We start from the raw sequence: 27935 nt of genomic DNA, 5'->3' as shown, positions 1-27935 counted from the left end.
TATCATCATGCGATTAACAACACGTTAATGCCACCATTACACTTAACGTTCTTGACAGAGACACGTTATACTAAAATCGTAGAGTATATCTTTTTTTAAAATTAGAACAAGTCTCTAATAAAACATTTTACTATTTTTATGCTTGATTAAATGATTTTAGTCATCGATTTTTTAGTCATAATGTAAGCTGTTACATTTGTCTGTGTTAACTGAAACGCGGGAAATTATAGCACGACTGAAAAGCGTTGTCTAAAAAAAATATTTTTAAGAGAATATCACGAAGAGTCCAATTTAATCGAAAATTAAATGAAAACATTAAATATTTTATTAAAAAAGAATCGATATTTTAATTTATTAAAAGAAATAAGATTGATATGAAAGAGGAAACCAAATGTTATGTTTCTTTTTTCTTCTATAAAAGCCGTGACGACTTTACGATGATTACGTGTCTCTCGCATATCTGCCGGAAACAAATGCGATACGGGACAAAGAAAGGGAAAGAGGGAGAAAGGAGATGACAAATTTTTTTTTTCTGTTTTTTAATAGGTAGAGAAGAAAAAATCACGGGGTGATTTGGCATCGGCTGTACTTTCTTAAAGTCGTACAGGAGATCAATGCTTAAACTTGGGTAACAAACTACAGCTAAATCATATATTTTCTCTTCTTTCCGGTCGATTACTGGCCACGGAATCGCCACCGCTCTTTTGCTTCTTTTTTTTACCTTTTCGCATTCCCGTAACACGATATCCAATTCAATTGAAAAAAAAAAATCGAAATAGACTTATAAAACTTTTGAATTTAAAAATTTCAAATTACTTCGATATCGCGCACGATTCAAGGCTGCAACGTCGAAACTGGCGCGATATCTCTGCAGCGAATTATTTTCAGAATATTTTAATATTATCATATCTATTTAAACAAAAGAATTTTATCACCGGGTTTAAACGTGGCACGAGTACTGAAATTCCATGGACCAGTTCGAGCGTTCCCTTCAATTAGATCCAATGAATACGCGCGATATACTCTGTTCTATATCTTAATATCTAATTAACTAATCCTTACGAGAATAGCCTATATAAATTTGCATGTAGTTTTTCTCTCTCTTTCTCATAACGTGTTTGTGTAACGACATCGTTTAAACATTTTTCTATGAACGTTTTAGAAACAAACGAAGAATATATTACATTAATTAATTTGGACACAAATCATATTACTCTATCTACAATCTAATTTTTTATATATTCCTCTTAGTATTACTTACACTACATTCTAATACAAAAAAATGTGACACATAAAAAAAATAGTGACGAGAGAGTCATACTCTCGTTCTCTCTCTCTCTCTCTCTCTCTCTCTCTCTCCCCCTCTCCCTCCCCCTTTTCATCACCAAGCGTCCTTCTCGTTTTTCATCTTTCCATTTTATTTTTTTGTTTCTCTCATCTCACACTTTTTCTTGATTGTTGCTATTATTATCATAATCTTCATGGTATTACAAAGCGATATGACAGACGAAGATATACGTGATGAAGAATGAACGATTTACTTTCCGCTACATAATTTTTTTCTTTTTTTTTTCCTCTTCTCTTTAGTCATCGTCCGTCTCCGTCTGTTTCGTCTGCGCTCATGGCGGATAAAACTATGTGAATGGCACAGCCAACGCGGACCTCGCGCCTCCTATCCGAGTTCCTGCCCTCCTCTCTCTCCCTGTCACTCCCTCACGGCGATGCAGTTTCCCATTTCCGGTACTGTCTCGCGTTGCGTACGAACGAGATGGATGGAAGAAGACGGCGAGGTTCGAATGAGGAAGCTGAAGGCTTTTAGCTGCGTATCTGACCCGCGTTGCGAGTGATCTTCTCCGGCGGCTCTAGCATGCTCTTTGTGCCGTTCAAGCCGCGCTTACGACTCTTCATGAAGTCTGGAACAGCAATGAAAAAAAATACGTCTTTACACAAACCGAGGCGACAAATTTCTCGGAGAAACAGCCGAATGGGATATTGAATTTAAGAGTAATAATAATAATAATAATCAAAATAACAATAATAAATAATAATAATAGAAAAAAAAATAAAGGGAAATTTATATTTAAGTAACGCTCAACTTCAAAATCACGAGAAAATCGAGAAATTATTGCATATTTCTGACATAAAATCTATATCAATTTTCCAAAATGTAATAACGTTTCATCATTTCTACTGTACAATAATTTCATAATTGAAGATAATTTTTTATCACAAAAGTGATAATATAATATTTATTAATTATGCGGTTAATTATGCACAGTATTTTTATTTATCAAAATATATTACACCCGGAGCGAGTCAAAGTATTTCGGAAAGCATCTGGCGTATATAGCGTGAGCAATTCGCGGCTTATCATCGGCTTCGATTTCTTATAATCGTATGCAGTACCACACACTTGACCTTATGCACAATCCGGCTTACTCTCGGCCGTATGCATGCGAAATCTTTCCTCTCTGATAACCTTGGCGAGTATTATATCGGCGCACCGTATTCTCTCGCTAATTATATCAGCGGAAGATAAGAGCGTGAGGTCGGGATTTTATATTGTTTTTATTGCTCACACTCGAGCGCAGTTGCAATGTCCAGACAAATATTTTTGTTACAGCGAAACCGAATTAGGCTCATAATATCTCTCGCGCTATCAAAAATATCTAAGAAACAGAACCGATCAAGCTTTCGAAAAATATTATAATCCAGATTCCCACAGTTTAATGTATAAAACTCTACATTCTATATAATTATATAGAATGTAGAATTTTTCTATTATTCTATACAATTATAGAAATTTATTATGTAAATTATTATGCGCGATAAAAATTTAAATAAAATTCATAAAATGATCGAAAGGAAGCTCACTGATCGTGACTCATAAATCAACATGCAAGCGCGATATATCCCAAAGGTACAAAGGCACCCCTTTGGACTTCCATTTGGCGAAGTTTCCACGCTATGAAATTAAGTGCATCTGTTCAATTTTCTATTCAACCCTCCGTGCCTTAGTAGGGTCGTCTGCCGAGCCACGTGACCAGAATTACAAAAATCGCACAAACACCTACGTTTCGTTCTTCTAACGATCTCCTTTATTATTATCATTTTACAAATTATTATATGTGAAACTCTTTTAATATATATATATATATATATATATATATATATATATATATAAATATATATATAGTACATTTTTTAATATATATTATGATAAATGTTCGTTTATTATATTTACCTCTTATTACAAACATAATGAAATTTTCTCTTAAAATCCGAAGTTTATGTATACATTCTTTCTAATCAGTATGTAAACTTCGAATATTTTACCGCGCAGAATTTTTTTTTTTCTAGGTTTAGAAGTGGCCAAATAAGAAACTGAACCGATGGGAAATTTCGCAATTATTTTTCTATGCGATGCTTTAAATACCTCGGAGGAGATATGCGGGTGCTAATCCTGATTTTAAATGCCGACCCCCTCGTAACGATCTGTCCGCTATCCATGGGGTTCGTAGACAGGGGCACGCGATTGCGTGCACAGCTGATGCTCCCCCCCCCCTCCACGCATGCAAACACTCGATGTACACGCGTCACGCAGGATATAAAGGCCCGAAAGGGAGAAGGGAGGGGTAAGAGAGAGGAAAGATATGGGGGTGCGCTCAGGGGCCAGCAACCCCATATGGATTTCAACAGCTGACCACGCGGCTCATTAATAAAATACGTTAAGAATATCGTTCGGCGCCCCCATAACTCCTATCCGTAAAGCAAAATACGTTACGAATTCGTTACCCCCCCCCCCCCCCCGAACGAATTAAGTGGCACAGATAGGAAACCCAATCGTTTCCCATCCTAGTAGTCTACACGTATGTACATGATGTCCCGGAAGTCGCGCACTTCCTTTCAGATAGTAAAAGATACGCTAAAGAAAAGTGGCGATTGCTCAAACATCAGTTTTCTTGCACAGACAGCGATTGAACAACGAACGTTGACTCCGAATTGATATTGGGCTTTGGGGATGATACGTTGAATTAAATACACAATTCAACAAAGAATGAGAATAAATGAGAAAAAGAGTGAGACAAAAGGTGTCGTGAATGTGTCGTGGATAAAACAGAAAAATGGATGGAAAAGTCGTTTCTCCGTCGAGTTGCAGTTGCGAGCAAGTTGCAGTTTTTACTTCTTTCGCGGTGCAGTAAAAATATAAACAAAGGCGTCGCGTGCTGGCGCAACGTGAAATGTGTTTACACGCGTGTACATGCGTGCGCGACACATGACGAGTCATGTCCAGAAATAGTCGCGTCGCGTGGGTGGTGTGCACGGCCGAATAATAAATGGGAGAAAAAAAAAGGCAGAACTAGACTGTGAGGTTTTACAGCCTCGACAAGATGGCTGTGTGTTGCACGTGAATGCACAGAAACCAAAACATTTCATCGAAATACCCGAAATCCCAAATAGGTAGAAGTGAATTGTTTTATGGCAAGGCAATGCTCTCTCAAGCACTTGATTTTTTTTTTGCTTCTACTTTTTCTACGTTCAAACTCAATATTGATGAGTATAAAAATTGCCTACTATGTATACTACTTTGTTATCATACTAATCTAACGTTGATAAATATCTTGTCTGTTTGTGCAATATGCGTTTAATTTAACTTGCAAATAGTTGTAAATTATTTACAATGATTCATCAAGATCTACCGTCATCGAAGTTCAAGAAATAATAAATGTTTAAAGAATGAAAGGGAAAAAAAAAGGTCGATGGCGAACGTTTTCACCTGTGTGAATTTGAGAGCAATGCTTCGCAACTGTTCTCTCGTTCTTCCCCCTTTTTTTTTTCTTCGCGAAGTCGTTGAGATCGATGAAGTCTTATCTCTCGGTCGTGTGTCACTAAACCATGTATTGACTCAATCTCTTTTCATCTTCGCACGATCAATTAATCGTTATCAAATTTCCAGACAAAGAATGCCGATTAAACTCAAAATTAGCAAATCGCTCACGATACACATCGCCCATCGCGTGAATGTATAAAGTACTGTCAGCAAAACGATAATTTGGCGCGCGATAGTGATAACACGTGTACGGATGGATCGTGTATGCAATTGTGATTAGTTACGGTTACCGTTTCAAGTAACTTCCTTGCAAATATTACCGCAAATGCGTCCTCGCGCGCCGTGATTCCGTCGGCGAATAATGAAGGAAGACGTTTGTTTTGAAGGTAAAGAAACGCGAGGCGAGGTCTATCAGGTTTATTTCGAAATTTCTAGTGAAAGGTATTCGAGCACCGTATACGCACCGCATAAATTTACGGCGCCTCGCACGTCCGTAGCATTTATCTCTAAAATCAGGCTTGCGCCACTGTTGACGTAAATAACCATAATAATACGATACAGCCCGCGTAATGTTAACATTATTTTGATTGTGCCATCGCTCGCGCGTCTCTCGGTGTAGATGAACGATTTCGTTTATCCGTGAATGAAAAAAGGTTTTTTTTTTTTTTTTTTTAATATATATTCTCAAAGCTACTTTTCAACGTTATCGCGCGGCACGCGATAATGTTCCCGATAATACATCTTGCGTCTTGTCAGCAGAACCGAGTTTTATTATTGACACATAAAGCAGGAAAAAAAAATGATTGCACGCTCCAGATACTAAGCTCCGTATTCATACCTCATTTTTATCGAAAAATGCACTTTTAAATGCACATTTAGTTTACATAACATTTACTAAAATCTCAGAAATAAAAGAACGTTTATTAATAAAGGAGAGCTACGAATACTGACCTAAATATTGAATTTACGAAAAAAAAAAACGCAAGAACCATTTCGATTAGATATTCGCGTCGATTTGTCAATTGATATGCCAATGTATTGTAAAATACGAAATGTATTGTAAATTACGTGAATAAAATATTTTGGAAATAGATGGCAGATATTCTCTCACAAGATTCGCTGTATTAATTTTATCCTCTGTCACGAATATACTATCTTAAGTTTATGTTCTTGCGGTTTTTGTATTCATATGCAAAAACGACCGGCAGACATTAACATCGATAAATATACGTTTCGAAATATATGAGCAACGAAGCGCAAGCGCAATTGGTTATTATCAGGTGCTGACGTAATTATGCGCGAATTGCGACGACCTTCCAGCAAGCGAATTGGATTGACCTAGGCAGTGCTTCCTGCATAAATACATCGAGCAAATTAACCGCGATAAACTCCAGTTAAAAGTCAGTTGTCTTTCGGGAAGAAAATCATTTTCGCGACTCACGCATGCAATTGTGCGATTTATATGACGCAAAATCATATGACACGTGCCGGAAGTGACGACTCGCTTTTCCGCAAGGATAAAAGTCTGCCTCATAAAAATTTCCGACGATAAGATAACCTTCGCACAACTTCACACTGTTACCATTGTCCCCGTTAATAGTGCTTCTTAAGATTAGAGAATCAGAATTACATCTATATTTCTAACACGGATAATTCACGAGATTTCTAGATTAATTCTCTCTATAACAATTCTAAATAGCCGAACAAATAATCGAAATAAATGAATAAGTTGATAACGCGATTGATTGCGACAACAGAGTGTTTACTCAAATAGAAAAAAAAATTCCTTGAGAATTTCCTGATTTTCAAAGTAATTTGTTAAAAATTCCAGGTAAAATAAATAGTATTTTTAAGTATATCTTGCAAATAAGTATATATCTATTGTACAAAAATGTTAATATTTTATAAAAGTTTATAAATCATAAAATAAAATTAAGAATCAATTTGCTTCAATAATTAAATTCGAAAAATTTTGAAAGAAGCTGTAAAGACTGAAACATTTTACGTCGCACAAAACTTTCAAATTTTATTTTCAAAAATTAAAAACAAAAAATTATATAATGCATAAGCGATAAAATTCCATTTTTATAAAACTATTAAAACTATTCATCTTCTCATTAAAGAAAAGTGAATTTAACACGAAATCGCTATTTTCAATAATGAATATTAATCGTAAAATCAGCATGTTTCTGATGTTTAGAGTGAATGAGTTCATTGTTATCGTTAACTCTTGTTTCGTAAACTCCTAATTAAAACGTAAAAGCAAAATATTGGAAAAAGCAAGCTTCAAAGAAATTCATTGACAATTTCAGGTTTTTTTCAGATAACAGACTCTCTGGAGAGAACAGCGTAAATCATTCTCTTCCCTTTTGTCTGGCGGTTAGCGTCCATTGTGCATAATAAATGCAGGTGTAAACAAACTTTATCATAGCCGAAGCCTCTCTTTTCACGCGGCAGATACGCGCGCGATGAGTTACGTGAAGATTAGAGACGTGAAAAACGAAGATACGCGGTGCGATCGAGCGGAACGAGCCGCATTCTCGCCCGCGGCACGCGTGATTTCATCGGGATAATTTGCAGCTACCAATCAGACGAATCGTCGTCGCTGATAACGTCAGAGCCGCGTTAATTTCATACGCGAGCACGGACTAAAATTTCGAAAACAAATATCGCCCGGTTGCATTTTATATAATCGACGGAGATGATCCGCTCGCGCGCGCCCAAAGGCGAAACGTCATTAATAGTTTTCATCAGCTATTTAGCGCGATATCTTTTTTTTTTCTCTTTCCCGAAAAGCGCTTCACAACGTCGCGGAATCGAGGCGCCAAGTGGAATCGTAGTGTGACGGTAAACGTCTGCGTCATATTGTCGGAAGTTGAATGAAAACGTGCGCAATCGTCGAAAACAATGCGGTTTACATCTCGCGTTGTCGGTTTACTCGGCGGAAGGATGAACACGCTAAAACTTACCGGTGATCGTGGACTGCTTCCTCGCGGCGGGGGGTAGGACAGGAGTGGTCTGCTCTATCGCGCACCTCTTCCTCTTGGTGTCCGCGTCCAGGAGTTGACTGGGCGTCGTCGTGGCTTCGCCGATCTCGGGCACTCTCGGCTCCTGCGGCGGGGTCCTCTCGGCCGTCGGCGTAACGACGGTTTCCATTTGCTCGACGATCCTCGTGGTGGTCGCCGCCATCGTGCTCATCATCGCCGTCAACGACGTCGACGTCATCATCGTCGTGGTGGTGGTGATGGTGGTGGTGATGGTGGTCGGTGACGTCGACGCGTCGTCGAAACGCAATTTGCGCGGAGTACCGGGCGCGTGGGTCCTCAGGTAGGGCATGCCGCGCAGGGCGTAAGGCTCGGGCACCACGTCGTGTTCCGTCACCGGTACCCACTCGTACCGCGAATTAGACCCAGATTTGGGTTGACCCAGCTGAAAGTTGAAGCCCCATCGGTCGGCGTCGAGCAACGATTGGGCTCGCAGCTCGCGCTCGGCGAGCGCGCGGGCCGCCGCGTGGTCCACCGGGCCGAAGAGATCGCGCCGCACGCGGGCGAGCGCGGCCTTGCTCGGTGCCGCTCGTCCGCCACCGCCACCGCCACCGCCACCGCCGCTGCCTAGGTTCCTGCTTATTTCCGTCATCATCGCCGGGTTCAGCACTCGTGCGCTCATATTTCGTCGCGCTCTATCGCCGCCGCGCTCCACAACGGCAAACGCTCAACGCGCCGTTTCCCGCTCGCGGAAACGAGTACGCACTCAAGAGCACGAGAGTACGACGAACCGTAAGATAAAAGAAATCACGTACTCTCTCCCTATCTTTTTTTCTCGCCCTTGTTTCCCTCTTCTCTCCGGATCACTCTTTTCGGACTATCAAAAAGTTGTGACACGCGCAAAGAGATAAGAGATGGCTACTCCTAGCAGTGACGCGAGGATGATGATGATGATGATTCCTTCCAGGAATCACGTTCCCGCTGCTGCTGCTGCTGCCGTCGCCGTCGTCGTTGCCGTAGCCGTAGGACGTTGAAATAATCGCGGCTATCCACAGATGGGAACGTGGCAACGTCGCGATCTGTGGCGCGACCCACCGAATTTCGAATAATGGCCGCGCTTCTGCTGCTGCTACTCCCGTCGAGCGTAGACCAAAGCACCGCTTCGCATTTGGGTTCGCTCGCACTTCGGCGTGTCGATGACGTCCGTCGCGATAGACTATGAGGATGACGATAATCGGCTCCTTCGCTGTCGGGGAAAGCGTGGATCATAGGGCGATGCGTGCACGGCAAACAGCAGCCGCGCTTGGCAACACGGGGAGAGGGGAGCGCACACGGTTACTATGTGCCAGACAGAGATAGCGCGGTGGCGGCGGCGGCGGCGACGGCGAAAACAAACTCCGCCTCGCGAAAGCACGATTTCCGCTGCACTTACGCGGGACTGTCCGCCAAGGCCACCGTGAAGACCGCCGAAAGTACTGCGCGTACGGTCAACACACTACCGATATATCCGCGCACGGGGATTTCACTCTTCACCCCGCACTCTTCACGCGCGCAAGACGTCTCTCCTTCGGCGTAGCCTGCGGGGAGCGGCGAGTCTGCGATCCGGCAACGCCGCACGGCCGCACTTGCGCGTGAGTATCCGTGCGACGGCGAGGGAGCGTGCTACGACGTATCCCGCGCGAATTTCGTGGTCCACCGTGTGACGCGAGTCGATCTCTCGAGATACTCCCCTTGCCCTCGCCACCTCTCTCTCTCTCTCTCTCTCTCTGTCTCTTCGTCCGTCGCGTCTCCCGCACTCACGCACGGCGAGACCCTGGCGCACACAGCCGAGACGCGATAAGACGCGAGTCCGTTGTCTCGGCACGAGAAAATTCCATAGAAAAACCGCTATTGCACACGGCCCGCAGCAATATGCCGATCCGCCGAATGGATGGGAGGGGAATCGCCTTTGACACCGCGTAAATAAGCAAGCGGAGAGGATACACACGCCTCGTAGTTTCCCGCCAAACGAACGCGCGACTGTCAAGGCACGCGCGTGGCCCACCGGGGACTCGAAGGACGTGTGTGCGGGCACACGCGAGTTGCGCAGTTACGTGACGCCCGAACACGGCGATACGTGCGCGTGATGTGCGACTCGCGGGGGTTGCGCAAGGACGCGTACTCGTCACGAAAAGCGCTCTCTAGCGACTGACGCGTGCCTCTCTTACTGCGACCAAGCGAGCTTCCGCGGCATTCGGCATTCTCCGTCGCGGCACGGGTCGACTCGGCGGCCTCCCTCCTCTCGCCGCGTCCATCACCGCGAGGCCAATCACGCGGCGAGCGGCGAAGAACGAAATAACCGCCATTCGCAACGTATAGTCCCCTCGACGTGACTGCGAGCACGGTTGGACTTGTGTGCGAAACGTGTGTGCGGAAAGATTGTACAGTTATCGGTCTCTACTATGAGAAAGAGGGGGGGGGGGGGCAGGAGGGAGAGAGAGCACACCGCCGAACGGAATGCCAATCGCGAGATCTCTGCTCGTGCTCCAATATTCCAGGTTTCAGACTGGAGGAAGGGAGAGACAAAATTTCAAGAGTCGCGACTCGTTGGGTCGGATTCTTAATGGGATTACTTGAGGGAAGGAGGGGGAGGGGGAGGGGAGATATACGATATTACAACGCTGATGAAAAATTGTCTAACTCTTACGACTTTCTTTCGAAAACATTCGTTTGTTTTCGCCCATCCTGTGAATTCATCTCGTTAATTTTAAAATATTCCATAATAGAGATATCGCGTCTCGCGTTTTACTCTTTCTCACGCATCTTTACATCACTTCTCATTCCGTGACCAAAAGGGCGCACATAGGGTCGAAATCGAAAATGTCGTCGGACATGTCAAATTAATTTAATTGTGGCCTTAATTCGCCGCTTTAATTGTCCTTCACGCATTCGTGCTCTGGGAGTAGCCGCGAAAAAAAAGCGGCGCGTATTCCGGTTAATGGCGAGGGGCACGATGGGAAGCGGGGGGAATGAGAAATAAATAAGTCCAGTCTTTCCAAAACAATGCTACGCAATCTTATCGCACGCGTATATTCGGTGGATTTTCATGTTTGTATGACGCGACGTGTTACGCATAATGAACTTATTTGCATACAGTCGGATTATCGATGTTTAATTTAATAACATGATGGATTCACCCGAATGTTATATTGACTTTTCGTAAAGAAACGAGACGTTATCGTAATTTGTCGAGTTCACGTAGCTCAACGTAGCGGGGAAAGTTCCCGCGTTTATCGAAAGGATATATCGTAAGGGGCGTATCATTGACACGTCACGACATATTTATGTAATGTGTCAAATGTAACGATTTTATTACTAATAAATATTATAATTAATATTTTCTAATAAAATTAATGTTTCAAGCGATCTTAAATCGCTAGAATCGATCGGAAATGCAACTTTGGATCGTTCCAAAATTTAATTCCTTGATAATGAAAGTGCTAAACGACTTTCTAGAACAATCCTAGTCACGAAGATCTATTCGGGGGAAAAAAATTTGAAAGTTTTAATTCATAAATTTTTGCGCGAAGATTCTCCAGCCGTCTTTCGATATTCCGACGCGATATTGCGTCTGATTCCGTGCGCGAAGCTACAGCGCACCGTGATGATCGTGCGCGCGTCACAGCGCCGAGTGCGATGACACAAAATCAACTGGACGAATCGAGACTTTTCATTGATAATTGTCAATTTACTCCGTTGTGCTCGTCTCGCGCGCGGCACGCGAGGGGACATCTACGGGAAACGGCTCCGCGCGTTCGCGCCGACGCTCGGCGTGGCTCGGCGTGGTTCGGCGGCGCAACTCACGGCGAGCGAAGCGTAGATAAACGATCCCAGGAGTCCAATTGGAGAAAGAGCTTGCCACGCGGCGTCCAATCGCCAATGTTGGTATGCGTGCGTGTGCGTGCGCGCGCGCGCGTGCGTGCGTCGGCTTGGTCTCACGCCGCCATAATGTGGCGCGAGTATTTTGAACGTGAACCCTGTGAGACTGTTATTCTTTTCTTATACGATGTGGCATCGATTAACGATTAAATGTAGCGGAAAATATCTATTGTTGTACAGATTATTTTTTAAGAATTAATATGATTAGTAATTATTGTTAAAGAAATTATAATTAAAATTATATTGCTATTTGTATGGATTAAGACTTGTATAAAGATTGTTTCTATTGTTTGTTTTTTAATTAAGATTCTAAATGAGAGATTCCACGATGTAAGAGGAAACCCAGTGCCGGTGCACGCTGGTACTTTGGGGAAACAAAAATCCCACGCAGCATCCAGGAAGTGGTGAGGGGTACCACCGGATGCATTTCAATGAGGGGAGATGGACGAACGCGCGGGTTCGCATAAAACAATTCTTTCTGCATTTTGCAGAGAGAGAGAGAGAGAGAGAGAGAGAGAGAGAGAGAGGGGGGGGGGGAGATAGGAGGGAAAACCATCGTTTCTCATTCATTGTCTATCGCAGGAGTGCATTTCAGGAAGGTGTCTGGTTTCACAGATCGCGCTTTGTAACCCACAATAAAGCGAAAGCTCTACTATCTACTTCCTGCGATATTTGTTGCCAGATATCGTCGACAGGTTCCTCAACCAATTTATGACGATCAAAGAGACTCGGGTGTGGTTCAAATCACGTGGGGCAGAATGCTCTGTAATAATTAATTGAATAACCAACACGTTTCTGTCACGTTTTCACTCCCTTCAGTTCTGCTGAAATATAATTCTTGCTGAAACATTGTTTAAAGTATCATCGCGCTGTCGAGAAAATGTTATTCATCCAGTCTTAATTTGCACGTGTCGTCGCGCGGGTGATTAAAAAGAAACAAACATTTCTCGCCTGGATAAGGTATCGCGTGCGCGCGCGCGCGCGCGCGCGCGCGCGTGTGTGTGTGTGTGTGTGTGGTGTGTGTATGTGTGTAAGTCGGCCAGATTATTTTCAAAGGAAGTGGTGTTTATTCGCAGGCGAGGCGCGCGACCGGAAGGCGTATGGCCACATCTGCATCGCGTGTTTATCGCCGAAAGAGTCACCTGTTTCATTTCGCTATCAAAGCCGGGCTCTTACCTGAGGTAAGCCGCCGCCGCCGCCGCCGCTACCGCGTTATCTCATCGCGTGCTGGCGGCAACGGAGACAAAACTACAGCCGCGAATCAATCATAAATCATTTTTATCGAGCTCAAGGTGGTGAATCGGGATCGAGGTTGAGAACGGGTGCATTGTTTCGAGATGCGAGAAGCCTACTTTTCTCCGAGACATATCATCAGCGAGATGAATATTTCAGCGATAAATCGGGTCAAGTCGCATATACCAGTCGTTATTTAAAAAAAATTTTATCGTTTAGGAAAATCGATTAAACTTCAGTCTAAGATCATCATTCGACATCTCATCTTTTTATGTCCGCACGGAATATTCATAGTGCAAGAGTGCATATAAATGTTTGAAGATTCCTCTTTCCCTTGGGAAATACACCTGCGATCGTGATTCATCCGCATTCGCGGAAGGCGCTTTATCAGAAGAATTCTTAATGTTCGGTCAGAATAATATGTGCGGTATACGTTGTGCGGCGATATATCCTTTGTCGTCGTCGCGATTGTGCCCACTTCCGTGGGAATTCGCGGAACGGAAGTGCAATTTCTGGCCGGTACCGTCGTGGCCAGCTTCCATGAGCCGGAGCAGCGTGAAAAAAAAAAACGATCCTTAAAGAAACGAAATGCCAGGTGCGATGCGCCCTTTTGCGTCTTCTCACGGCAAGTACTTCGGACTTAACTCGACAAAATCGTATATACTCGCGATATCAATTTCTCGTACAACGAGGAAAATGTAATTGTGAAAATAAAGAATAATTTTATTGTAAAATATTGTACAATTTAATCTCTTCTTCTTCTACTTTTATAGGCCTTTTATAGGCCTTTAAGCCTGTTCTACCTCACTCTCATATGCATTATTTCAGATAAGACAATATATCAGAAAAGATACATTTTATTCGAAACTACCGACTTTTAGTTTTATTAACGCCTTGCGACGAATGCTACAGGATGCTCACTCGTGACAGATGTTTCATCTTGGCGTAGTATAAATTAGGTCGCCCATAAGTTACGTACAATTAGCTGCAAGATTCGTAATGCCAAGCACGTATAGTTCTGTTTTCTTCATTAAGCGCCCTGAAGGAGTGAAAAAGAAGGAAGAAGGGAAAAGATATTAAATACTAGATTATTTTATAAATATATTATGTATATATTTTTATCTGCCTATCTCTCTAGTTTCATGATTATATCATGATTATATGATGATATTAAATATATGATCATATATTTTCTTACAAAAAATATCGATACCGATGGAGTATAATTGCACATTCTTTTCAATACTGAATTGAACGAATAATATATTACAAAAGTGACATAAATAAAAGTAACTTTAATATCAAATCACACATAATTCAGGTCGCTTATTTCCAAATTCATCTCGATAAATTATGCTAATTATAACTAAAAATTTGACTTTGGTTTCATAAAAACATGTTTGTCATGTCTCTTTTGATTAAAAACTAAGATCAATTAAACCGATTAGATCAATGATTCGTTAATATAATTATAAATATCTACATATAAATTACTATCTTTTAAATATAATTTATTATTTCTCTATTTTGCACTCATTACTTTTCTTAGTTGTATAAAAATTTGATTATTCTAAATTTTTTAGAAAAAATTTATAAATAATTTTTGAGATTCACGAAAAATGATCTGCGTATAATTACAAATTTACGTACGTCTCTTTTTTCTACGCTTGGAAAATTCAAGCAACATTGCATGTTCTTACTGTCTATTGTCAAGTAACATCATGACTTTTCATATATCAAATCTAATTTGATCTTTCTGCATCGTTTTCATTCATCGATTTATTATATATATTTTCCGCATTGTTTTTTGTCTCCTCCGCATATTCTTCCTGATCATTTTGTATCCTTTCATTTGTCTCCTTGAAGTCAGAAATTTCATTTTCTTCAGGAATTTCATCATTTGGTCCTACCCACTCGTAACGCCCAGGCAATGGCTTTTCGCGTATGAAATTAAAGTTCCACTTCTTCTCATCCTGCACACATTAATAAACATTAATTTTAAACAATAAATAAAGCGAGTTGGTGTATTCAAAGCAATATGAAAAGGTCAACAACAGAGAAACGAGCAAATAAAGGTATCTTATTTAAATTGTAATATATTTTTTATTAAAATAAAGAATACATATTCTTTAATAAATATAATAAATATAAATACAATAAATATAATATATATTCTATAATAAAGAATGTATATTCTACATAATACATAGTACATACGTTTCTTTATTTTTTTTTACAAAAAATACATTATAATTTATTGAAAATATCTTCATTTGTTCGTTTCTCGCTCGTTGATTTCTTTCATATCGTGTTTTAGTGTTAAATTATTTCGATCGACATCTTATGTTTGGCACATTTCATGAAAGAGAATTACTTTATTATAATTTAAGAGGGATCGAAAAATTTGAATACATAAAAACTCGATAGACTTTGACATGTTAATACAGATATAGAAATAAATTGAATACATAATCCTTTTGTGTACATCTTATCAAATCTTATAATATATTTTATAATATATCCTCCTATAAATCTTCTGTATTTACATATTATCAATAAAAGCTTATTTACAAAGTTATAAAATATTGACATAAGAAGCTACTGCGGTCTAATGCAATCTTATCACGCAATGTAAATCACATGAAGTTGTGATTTTGTGAGTAATTCACTTGACATGCTTGAATGAACACGTGGTATTGTTGTTATTGTATTTTGAACGCTTTCCATTCTAAAAGATTAGAAAATCCGATATATTTATCGGATTAAAAAATCCGCAACAAAAAGTAGAATTTTTATTGTTATAAAGTGTTATAAAATAAATAACTGCATATAATTGATTATCAGATCTGTATGAAAATATAATGCTTTTTAATTTATAATTTATAAAAAAAGAACATCTTTGTCATTGAACATCTTGATATTTTTGTTTCTTGAGTTATTCTTGCAAAATCGTTGAAAGATAGCGTTTTAAGAAAATTGCATTTCAAGTTTTCATATAGTTCTATCTAGTAGGATGTGTGTAAAATATTTTAACTTAAATCAATTAAAAATATAATCTAAATAGTACATAAAAAAAAATTAATTTATTTCTATATTTAAAGTTAAAGACTAGTATATTTCATTGATTTTTCGCGCATTCAAATTTTTTTAAACTTCTTAATAATTTAAACACGAAAGATCATTTTAACAACTCAGAATTAATTTGTTAAAGAAAAATTCTTTGCTTCTCACCCGTTCTGCTTGTATTCGTATTTCTTCTAATATACTTTCACGAATGTCACAGTGTTTTTGTTGCTCGTTATCATCATCGTTGTCATCTTGAAAAAGTTTTCTACATACCTTACGGAGTCGATCATTTTTGAGTTGATTATCCATCATTGAGTGGATTCTTCTCTAAAATAAAAATTAAATTTTGGTTATAATAGGTTTTTATAGATTTTTTTATTTATGCAGATATTTGTGATTACATGCTATTGAAAGATTTAAATTCAATTCTTAAATTCAATTCGATTAAAAAATTAAACTCTCTTATTTATTTTTTTTAAATTTTATTCATGCTAATAAATAATAATAGAAATAATATGATATAAAAACAGTGAATCCTGTATATAAACAATTTTTACGAGTCATAACTTTTTTATGAACATATAGTGTAGTGTAGTGTATTGGTGTGTACATTTAATTATTTTTTTAAATAACACAGTTATAAAAAGATTTTTCCAATAAAAATTATTTTATATAATGACTTAAATAAAAGTTTAAACTTTTTGTTATACTTTTTTAATAATTTAATTTTTTTTAGTGGAATAATACGTCTATTTTATTACAATTTTATAAGATAACTTGTGACAAATTCAATAATGTGCAATAAAATGTGACTTTTAGTAATCATTCGTGACATATTGTCATTTGCATTTGCTTTTCATTTAAATATACTGAAAAGGAGATTCTGCTCCAATAATTTGTTGGCATATAAAATATAAAATGTTGACATATGTTGTTAAAATCATAATCCTGAATAAAGTCCTTCAAAATTCGTTGTTTATTAAAAAATTACTAACAGAAATTCGCAAATAATAAAAAAATAGAAAGTCAGTTATTAGGCAAGCTATTTTAAAATTTTTGTCGTTTTCTTTTATATTTTTGTATAATTAACATTATCTAAAGTTTTGAAAAGAACATATTGTCTCTGTATAGACAGTAGATTATTGTATTGATGTATCGAAAAAGATATTTGTGATTCTTTATACATAAGTTAATATAAAAAGATGTAGTTATGTTTTAATTATTTGAAAATGAAAAATTTTATAAAACGTATTACTTTTAGCGGAACAGATTGATTTCAGATAAGCACCACTACTGTGGTAACGGTAGAGATTTTTACCGTTAGGTAAGACATATGTTTGCGTAAAGACATATGTTTATAAACAAGGATAAAGAATTAGGAATTTTAATATATCGAATTTCAAACGAATTTTAACATCATATTTCAATCATTTGCGTGCAATACATTCTCATCTGGTTTGTCTATAGGAAAATTCCTTTGTGCATCTGTGCCATAAGAAATCAATAATCCTTCATAAGCATAAGCTATCAACCTACCAAGAGAATTCTTTGTAACAACAGTACTTGGTATTAATCATCTAACCGATATGCCGCGAGTCATCGTGTATGGCTCCATTTTGTAAACAAGATGATATGCATCCAGAGTTGTGCCTTCGCGCGCGCGCGCGAGGAAAGAGAAACCTGCAGCTTTGTCGTACGATGTGCCGTTGGACGGACGTGTCGGAATGCATTACATTTCCGGCATGTGCGATATCGAATGGTACTTTTTTATTTTTACATATTCTTAGAAGTTTTTTAATATCGCTGTCTGACAATTCCAGATATCTCGCGTCACGAATGGTTTAAAGCGAAACAGTCTAATCCGAAATTTATTGCGCGTATTACAATATTTTACATTTAGCCGAATAATTTATTCTTCTTCTTATTGTTAACTAACTTTTTGTTCTTATTAGAGCTTTAAAAATTCAAAATCATAATCATAATTAAAAATCATAATTAATATTTAAAATCGTATTTAAAGATAAACGGAGGCACTACGAGCTTATAGAAAACTAAATAGAAGATTCTATTTTTGAAAACTTTTTATTTATTACTTGTGAAATAATCAAAAGTCCATGTGCCATAGAAACATCTACAATATACCGGAGAATGCCCACTAAACATTCCAATTTACATCTGACTATCACGTTAGAAGTAACCCGGGGATTCTGCTTTAAGTGGGCACGCGTTCTCTTAATAATCGTCGCAGCGACGTCTATTAGGTTCGGTAAGATCCAAACGGATTTTCAAAATGGCACCGGAGCCAGCGATAAGATATTCTCTTTTATGTCCTTACGCTCTTAATGATCGCGTACAAAATCCTCGCGCTTTTTACGCGCGTTCGTTAACGCAAACTGGTTTGATTCGCCGGCTCTCTCTCTCTCTCTCTCTCTCTCTCTCTCTCTCTCTCTCTCTCTCGCTCTCTCTCGCTCTCTCTCTCTCTCTCTCTCGCTCTCTCGGCGAAGGGATCAACAAATGAATTCCACGTTATTCCGCGTAATTACTATGATGTACGGTGGTGCAGGTGGATACAGCCAAGTGCATTAACTTCGCGGGTTACACGCGGACGTGTGTCAGGATGACGCAGTGCGGTACATCTCTCCGGCTGGTCGGGTTAACGCACTCGGGTGTACGTGCTTTCCTTTCCCCGACCCATTTCGGGGCCGTACTCACGTGTACGCGAATCGGGAAGATAAATCGGCTTCGGCGTGGTCCTCGAATCAAGGTGTGAGATAACCCGCGAGAGAAAAAAAAGGAGGGGGAGAAAAGAGCGAGCCAGAGAAAGAGAGAGAGAGAGAGAGAGAGAGAGAGAGAGAGAGAGAGCAGACATAAGATAGAGAGGGGGAGGGAGAGGGGCAAAAACGAACGTGCATTGTTGAAATCACTCGAATGGCGTCATGCCGAGTCCGCGATCATCTGATTCGGCGTAATATATCGTCGCGCCGCATTAAAAATCGCAATTGTCCGAGGACGATATATATTGTATATATATATATATATATATATATATATATATATATATATATATATATATACATATATATATTTTTTTTTCTTATTTTCTGCGGCCGCACTCTTTTTTGCGACGATCCAATTATGGCGGATTTATCGTCGGCATAAATTGCGCGCGCCGTTTATTTGGTCGTCTAAAGCTGACAACAGCGATTTATCTGGAGCACTGTGCGACTGCCCGGCAGACTTAACTGTCGGTACTGGAAGTACTCGTTTAAGACTATACCTCACGCAGCTTCAACAAAGCATGAAATTACTTATTTGATTTGAGATATTTAGCGCTTTCTTGCAGCTCTCTTGGAGAACGTACGAAAATCATCACTATCTTTTCTATAATACTAATAACAAATTCTTTTTAAATCGAGACTCTTGTATTCTAAAGGCCTATTCCCTCTCGCATATTTCGCCTATACGTCGGTAGCCTATCAAACAGGTAATACGGGTTTACATGAAGGTACACGCCTTTCCCTGACCCACTTACTCGTTCACTATTCCGCACAAATATCGAATTGCGCGCGTTCGGTTTTGTCATATCCTTGATTATCACGAGATCAGAATTCGTCGCGAGATGCAGTTAAATTTTTGTACAGTGCTGGCGCTTGATTGTCAAACTGAGGATTCGAAGGATTTGTAGAAAGAGGAAAGAGAAGATACGCGATGTAAAGTATTCTGGGCACGACAGACAACTACAGTTAACATTTCCGGTTGTAACTTCATCGCAAATTCTACTTCTCACGTTTTTATCCCTATTCTTCGCACGTCATGCTAATCTGGTGCCGATCTTGCGGTGAAGTTAGAAGTTACGTCAGAAGTATTAACGGAAGGCCGTATATATATCTGTCGGAAGGGAAGGAAGGGAAAGTATGCAGAATTAATTAAGGAAACGAAGAAGATTCTCGCGGTCGAAGGATTATCGCGTCGAAGTAGTGAGAATCCAGCCGAATCTGTTTGTGCATTCGTCTACTCACTTCTTCGGAGCGTCTTTCATCCGGGTCCCTCTCGCGGACGTCTCTGTGATAAGGTATCGGCTTATCTGGTATTAATTACATGAGCGGGCGCACTCGATCGAGATCGTTTTCGTTGCACTCACTCCGTAATTGCACACACTCATTTATTATCTCGTCTTCGCACGTGCGTCTTGTCTTTCGGTTTAACGTCAGCCACGACCGGTCGCCAGTTCGTGCAGTTACGCCGGATCGATAGGCACATTTTCGTCGGGGGTGTGGAATATGGGGTGGCTTTGTGCGCGCGCATACGCACCCCGCGACGAAGGTTCGATAGTTCACTGCTCACATTCGCACTGGTTCTCGATATGCGATTATCGATAATACGATATAATCTCGATCTATTCTTTGAATTAATTGGATGAACAATAGTAAGAAACATAGCCGGTTTCTCAGCAAGCTCCCATCAGGAGCAGGAGACGTAGCAGTTTAATGATCAACAGAGTCAACCGAGTCACTGGAATCAACATTTTTACTTGCATTCAAAGTTTCATTGCTTTAGTGATAAGTTTTTGATCAGCATTGTTTGTAACAAAATTGTCTTCGTCAAACTTGTCGGGGTTGAGAGGCCAAATTCCTGCTGAAGAAAAACCAGAAATATCTTTTCATAGCCACTTTACCGAATATCTTATTTAGCAACTTTGCGAGGTTATATTCAGTGATTTTTTTTCATAAGCATTTCTATTCAAGAAATCATACTCCCGATAAAGAGCGTTTTTCAACGGACCAAAAAAAGTTAGGTCAAGAGGCTGGGTTCTGTGAGGCGTGTGAGAGTGAAGAGTGACAACAGTGATGAAATTGGCTTTGCAAAATTCAAAAGTTGCAGCAGAAATGTGACTTGAGTGATTATCCAATATAAGAAGCATCGGATCATCATTGAATTGGTTTCACGTGACTATTGAAATGCTGCAACCAGTTCATAGAAGTTCTCATTCGTCCACCCATTTTTTGAACAGCCATAAATTGCTCCTGAGGGTCCGTTTCCTTGAAGCTGAAGGGGAGTCATGCGAACTCTTGGGTAAATTAACATGGATGGAATATAATTTCCTGCAGCACTCATACAAAAACCTGCAGTAACTATTCGTTCTCTTTCTCCTGAAGTCGCTGCTCGGACTTTTTTTGGCCCTTCTGCGCGAAAACTTTCGGACACTTATTTTGTACCGTGTTGATCTCAGTTTCGTCCATCCGTGTTGTAAATTTGATTTGATCTAAATCTAAACACTTTCAAAGACTTTACTCAAATGATTAAAAAACCGATTATTGGAATCTTTGTTGAACGCAGTGATTTTATTAAGGTTGATGGATTCTCTGATCTGTCTTAATGAAATGCATGAGTGTCGCTTGAGAAAAAAAAAATAAAGTCAATCTTTCTTAGCTAACTTCGATGTTGTATTGAAAGTATGGCTAATTTTGTTTGTTTCTGCAAATTCGCATAAACAACTCTATGAAACTCGCGAGGTATGATTCTATAATATAATTTCGCGAGATTAATCATATGGCCTGCCAATTCTGTTTCTTCTTCAGTCGTAAAAGTGGGCTTACATCTCAATGATATATGTTCGATCGAATTCGTTTTCATTCGCTTTCGGAGTGTAGACTCGGGAATATTGTATTTACGACTAGCTTCTCTGATTTTTAGTTTAAGATCGTTTATTATTGATCGTATCGCTAGTTGTAATTAAGTCTTAATTCAATTATTTTTATCCGTTCCTCTTTCGTTTCTCTTTCATAATTACGAGGCATCTAAAACGATACAAGGAAAAAAACAAAAAAAGATAGTGCTAACATATACTATATGTATACAATGCATACGCACAATTATCTGCCGTCATTCGATAAGAGAAACGATTGCTCTAAGATTTTTTAATTCAATAAACAAAAGATGCACATAATGACGTATTTAAGATAAATAAGGTATGTAAAGTATGCAAATAAACAAATTAAAAATATGGATTTACCGTTTTATTTTCTGAATGTCAAAATACGTGATTTCACTTTTTCTCACTTTTGCTATTAATTATGCTATTAACTTTGCTATTACATTTCAAAATGACATAACCTATCTATATTAACCTATCTTAAAATTATCTCCCGCCTACAAATTTCACTGCGGTCAAGACTATGTATCGGGAAAGTACCAAACCAGGATGCGCACAATTACCCGCTGCATACAATTACCCTACTTTTCTCTATATGAATGTGTATCTAAAGCCTTGTCCACAATGTTAAAAATCGATCCGAGATGTCAGACGAGAAGAGAATGAGACTAATCGCATTAATTAATTGATCGAATTATTCAAACGCACTTTGGTCAATTCTCTCTCCATCCGAGATCTCGGACCGATTTCTCGGACACAAGACTTAAGTTCATTTTAATTGTGGAAACTTTTTTATAACAAATCCTTGTCATTGACTTACTATTCGCATTTTATTTCGCATATGACTATAGAATGTTAAATAAAAATCAAGATATCTTACCTTCATCGTGTCTCTTATAATTTGAATAGATTATACATATTTCATTCTTTTGCTTCTTATCCGGCCTTTTCAAATTCCTTTTCAAATTTAATGTGTTTTTTTTTTTTTTTATAAAAAGTAATAATTGCTTAAGCACGAATCACTTAAGATTAACTCACCTCACAATTGCTACCTGTCAAAGTGTGTCTTGAGATAAGCGATTCTCTTGCGGTACGTCGAACGACACCGCGTGGAAATTGAGAAACCGCACGTTTCACGACGACTCGAACGGAGTAACTGTGAGACGAACCGCGGCATGCAACTAATCCCAAGGTGAAACTAGACTGTTGCTGCATCTCAACTGCAGCTGACTAGCCTAGATTCGCTCGGGCCTCCCGCGAACGACAGTGCAAATCAGAACGCATGCGCGAAAGTACCCGTTAACCGCACATTTTTATCGCGCGGCCGTTCATCTTGCATAGCGAATTCGAATATCGGACGATGCCGATGAACGATGAAACATTTTGATAAAGCGAAGTGTTCGTCGTGACGATGACGATGAGCGATGTTCTTCTGGTGAAAAGACGTCGCTCGGACGTTCCACGAACCTTATTGCAAGATGAGGCCGGAGGGCGGGGGGAGGGGAGGAGGAAGATGAGGATTAACAAGAAGATCTCATTGAGGGCCACCTTCGAGAAGCTCGATGAGAATTATCGCGTCACCCTTCGGGCGCGTACTTCCGTTCCGAGCTAATGTCTTCTTTCGTGGAATCGTCTGGGCGAGATGGGACTTAATTAACGATGCACGTATCCGATAATTCGCGCCGATAATGATAGCGCTTTAATTAACGACATCGCGCCGTTATATAGGCGTCTGAGTCAAGGTTGCAATTTTCTGAGGAGCACCGAACGAATTGCATTTACGAGCGGGGAGAGTAACGCGATCGTGCCGCTCGTATATTGGCTCGTAGAATCCGATAGGCGTACGCCGATTGAGCGTAACACGAAGATTATTCCGTGTGACTCATTGTATCTTATTGAAACGCAGCTTGTCGCGATAAGACATGAGAAATTGAGAGAAATTTGCGTTGTATCGGGACGAGTTGAACTTCCGCGGTTTTGACCTTTCCGCGGTTCAGTGAAGACGAAATGATAAATTGTCAATTAAGCTAATACATTTACCTACATATATTTGCGTGTTAAATTTGCGTATTAAAATATCAAACGTTACATCAAAATATATCTCGTGAAACTTCTGCAGTACTTTATCGTTTGCATTTTAAAAAAATTTTAGTTTTAACTAGCATAACGTTAAATAATAATTATAAGTATAACATTTGCATTTAGTGAGATGTCATTGAAAAACATTAGTGATTATTTTAATTAGTAATATCAGAAATTGTTGAAAATAATGGTTATAAATAGCAAATTTAAGAATAAAAATGCATAAATTTAAATATTGAAATATTGAATATGAATTTTATTTCACAGAAGGTCGCTCCGAAAAAGTATAATTATTTAAAACTTAATTTTATTTTTTATTTAATTTACTTTTTATCTTTTTCTACTTCCTAGAACTAAAAAAAAAGATAAAAAATAAGTTAAACCGAGATTATAATAAATCTACATTGGTTTAAATGAATATTAATTAAATATCCGCCTTTTTTGCTTCGATCAGAGAAATATTCACCGATTCAATTTAAAAAAGTATGTATCTCTGTATCTTTAATATCTGTGATACAACTGTGAATTTATTTATATAACGTCAGAAAAAATACATTTTCTAACAATATAATATTTTCTTTTTGTAGACAACACAATGGGAACCGCGAAGAATTCGCTACATCCTCGCGCAATCAGCACGAATTTTATAATAAAGGTAACGACCCAAGAGGCATCCGATGTTTTTAAAACGCAGTTTTAAAAAACATTCTCCGATTCTTTCCTCGGGCTCGGCACTTCCTACGGCTGGCGACGACCTCTTTAACGGCTCGCAGACAACCGCCGTTTCGTACCGTTTCGAAGGCGGTGTTCCGCATCGTGATTGCCGTCGAGGAAACACGAGCAACTAAATCGCGCATAAGTTTTTCTCTCGAGTAAACCCCGCACTTGAACGCCGAATGCCGGAACGTTTTTCATGCTCGATACTCGTGTCCGTAGCCGATTCGCCCCTTGACTCCACTCTCGAACCACCGTCAAACGAGAAAGGTTTCTTTCCCCGGCCGTCGATCGAACGAGCCGCGACAAAGCGGACGATCGTCTCGAAAGCGCGACGCGATTATCTCGTTTTACGGCAGATATTCGCGATTTTTCGGATCACGGACAAAAATATTCCCTGTGAAATTACCGATGATCGATGTTTGTCCGCTGGCTCGCAGCCTCCTCTCTTTTTTTGGCGTGGTCGCGATCATTCGCACAGCTCCAGTTCGCGTTACTGCCGGCGATTCGTAATGTCAGAAATCATCTTTCTTCTTCTTCTTCTTCTTCTCTCTCTCTCTCTCTCTCTCTCTCTCTCTCTCTCTCTCTCTCTCTCTTTCGCCACACTCGAGTGAAAGTCACATATGAAAAATTACTTAACCTTGTAAAATTGAATAAAAAAAAAAAAAATGTAAAGACGTCAGGTTAAATCGAGGCGATCGATTCGCTATTGGCCATCTGACTTCACGCGCGATTTAAACGACCAGTTTCAACCGATTCTGCGATATATGTCGAGGTTGGCGCACGTCTGTTGCACGACGATGCGCTCATTGTTTCTCTTTCCTTCGCGACACTTTCAAGCGTTCTACGTGATAACCTTACAAACACTCTTTCGATTGCGTAAATGGAATGCGACAATCGATAACAGCATTGAGTAATAATAATAATATTTACTATCGTGGTAGCATCGTTGTTGATTATTGCAAAAGTATTACGGCATACACACACCCACACCCACACACACACACACACACACACACACACACACACACACACACACACACACACACCCACACACACACACCCACCCCCCCCCCACACACACACACACACACACACACACACATTATAAATAATACGTGCAACAGATGTGTCTTTTAGCATTGCACAACAAAATAAGTTTATTTGTTACACGATAATTTATGGAGATGCATGTTGGGCTAAGAGAACGCTTCTTTCTCTTTTACGCCTTAAATGAAATTTGAATAATAGATAGAGATCAGAACGCGAAAAAAAAAAAAAAGATTAATTTTTAGAGAAAAGAATCATTAGCGTGGGCACGATTCGAAAAATCCGACTTGCGCAGCCGCGCGTATAATGCGGTTCCTTCGTTCCGCGCCTCGACACCTGTGCAAAAGAAGTTTCCCCCGAGTAAATTCGTTCACCCCTGCCCTCAAGAAGTCGTATGAAAAAAAGTGGGGAGGCTTCGACTGCTGTACCTATGCCCAGTAATTATTCCGCTTGAGTTACCGGGCAAACGGACGGGCCCTTGGCGAAGAAGCCATTTGCATCTTTTACCACGAGAAAAAGATTTCCGATGCCATTTGAGATAGAGCTAAGCTAGCGCGGCAAAGTTTGCGTGACCCGAAACGCCGCCTGGCAACTATTCGCTTGTTTCGCGAGTTAAATGGGGGGCTTCGTTCATTATTTCTTCATTATAGAACCGTACATTTGCATCGCTAAACAAACCAAATAATATTAGAATAAATTTCGATGCATTTTTATATATATATATATATATTTTTTTTTAATAAGAAATCAATAACTCTTGCTTAAAATATATGCTTTATTGTATCGTCTGTGACTAGCATAAGTATTTCTAGCTTGACGCACGCCTAATCAATATTAATGTTTGAATGGTACACCACTCATCGTAAAGAATAATACACCGGTTGACGAACTTATTTAGAATACTGCATTTAATTGTTTTTTTTTATATTCTATGTTAATGAAAGTATTAATGATTTTGCATTAAAAAATAGTTTAATTTTATTAGAAAATTTGATCTCTCTTCTCTTGATGAAAGATTTTTAGTCTGCCGTATAAAATGCAATATGCAATATTAATTAAAATTGATAGCCAATAATGTTATCGAAAATCATTTACCTTGCGCGCGTTCTTGACTTCGTTTCTTATCGCGAGTCGTAAAAATTGCATGCCCTCGGTATCGATGTTATTAACTTGTCGCTAATATGTTTCAGATTTGTTCGATAGCACGCGACGCATTCGTTTCGCATTTTATCCGAACGGGTGGTCATCGATATAAAATTATTTGTTTATCTAACGAATGGAATGTTAGACTTTCAACTTTGGTATATAATTTCTTTATCTGTAATTTTTAAAGTTTTTAAGGAAGTACGATCGAACACTTGCGAGGATAGATAGCGAGGGAAGTACCTCTTATTTTTAAGCATTACGAATTAATATAGAAAAATCTTGTAATAATGAGAAAGACTATTTTATAATTTATTAGAATAAAAAGGCATTGAGTGGCATTGAGTGTTAATTTTTAATTTCTGATCATAATATTAATATTTTATTGTTTATAAAATACAAATAATTTAATGTTCCATGTTCAATGGAATCGATTTGATAATATTTTGAAACGGAATATTTTGACAATCCTGATCAAGTTGTTGTCAAATATTGAGAATAGTCTTTTATGCGCGAAATAAACATACTTTTATCAGCTTTTATTTATATACAAAAAAAATTTTGTGGTGGATGGAACTAATTTTTTGCAAGAGCATAAAAAAGTTTGCTCTAACTAGGCATATAATATTTATGTAAATTAAAGCATTAAAGCATTTTAAAAATTAATGCGATATATCAATCGTTCAATATACATCTGTCACAAGATACCACGCATAAAACTCTATAACTTTAACTTTTTTTTTTTTCTTAAAATAAATTACACGGTCAATCGGTTTGAAATTTTAATGTGATATAATTTTACTTTAAATAATATTCTATATAACTTTCAAACAGAAGCATTTTGACTTTTCGAGCGTACCTCCTTAAAGATACCTCCATAAATTTTCGCGTGCTTTTTAATCACGTCCTCTTCGATATGTCTATGACTAAGCTTCCTCTCGTTTGGATTAGCATCCAAAAAACTCACGCGTCTTGATTTCCGATATATCAGAGGAGTCAGCTGTTCCGTCCTCTTTCGGCAGGCAACGAACCCTGAGTGATTCTTATGAATGGAATGCATATTCATTCATTCATTCAATTTCTGCGCGGTAGCGACGGTGCACGTGTGTTGCCTTCCGCGGATCCGACATATGCTAAAATCTTTCGCGCCAACTGTCGCTTCCTGCGTGAATCCCACGGACCTTGAAATGTATTCTTTTCGCGAAGAGAAATCACCTCGGTCACGCTCCGCTCGACGAGGAAGAGACTCGCGCGAGAAAGG

At 39.1% G+C, this 27935-nt stretch overlaps 2 protein-coding genes and 1 long non-coding RNA gene across 3 annotated transcripts in view; 1 reads left to right on the top strand and 2 right to left on the bottom strand.

Moving 5' to 3' along the window:
* LOC148935775 (uncharacterized) overlaps positions 1-27935 on the top strand; it is a 107613-nt gene that overhangs the window by 20362 nt on the left and 59316 nt on the right. The window contains exon 2 of the long non-coding RNA XR_016140265.1: positions 24355-24422. This is a non-coding gene — a long non-coding RNA (uncharacterized LOC148935775). The remainder of the gene's footprint in view (positions 1-24354; positions 24423-27935) is intronic.
* On the bottom strand, positions 570-10024 carry dap (cyclin-dependent kinase inhibitor dacapo). Its single transcript, XM_011640545.3, has 2 exons — positions 7801-10024; positions 570-1913 (listed from the first exon to the last, which is right to left on the bottom strand). The coding sequence occupies exons 1-2, from the start codon at positions 8495-8497 to the stop codon at positions 1816-1818; spliced, it is 795 nt and encodes a 264-aa protein (XP_011638847.2). The 5' UTR covers positions 8498-10024; the 3' UTR covers positions 570-1815.
* LOC105428305 (uncharacterized) lies at positions 14055-22905 on the bottom strand. The gene is made up of 3 exons (XM_011640544.2): positions 22724-22905; positions 16198-16359; positions 14055-14939 (listed from the first exon to the last, which is right to left on the bottom strand). The coding sequence occupies exons 1-3, from the start codon at positions 22898-22900 to the stop codon at positions 14709-14711; spliced, it is 570 nt and encodes a 189-aa protein (XP_011638846.2). The 5' UTR covers positions 22901-22905; the 3' UTR covers positions 14055-14708.

The sequence above is a fragment of the Pogonomyrmex barbatus genome, unplaced genomic scaffold (genome assembly GCF_055798465.1).
Source record: "Pogonomyrmex barbatus isolate J1 unplaced genomic scaffold, ASM5579846v1 scaffold4, whole genome shotgun sequence".
NCBI classification, from domain to species: Eukaryota; Metazoa; Arthropoda; class Insecta; order Hymenoptera; family Formicidae; genus Pogonomyrmex; species Pogonomyrmex barbatus.
The sequence above is the reverse complement of the archived record's forward strand: the minus strand, read 5'-3'. Positions and strand labels throughout refer to the sequence as shown.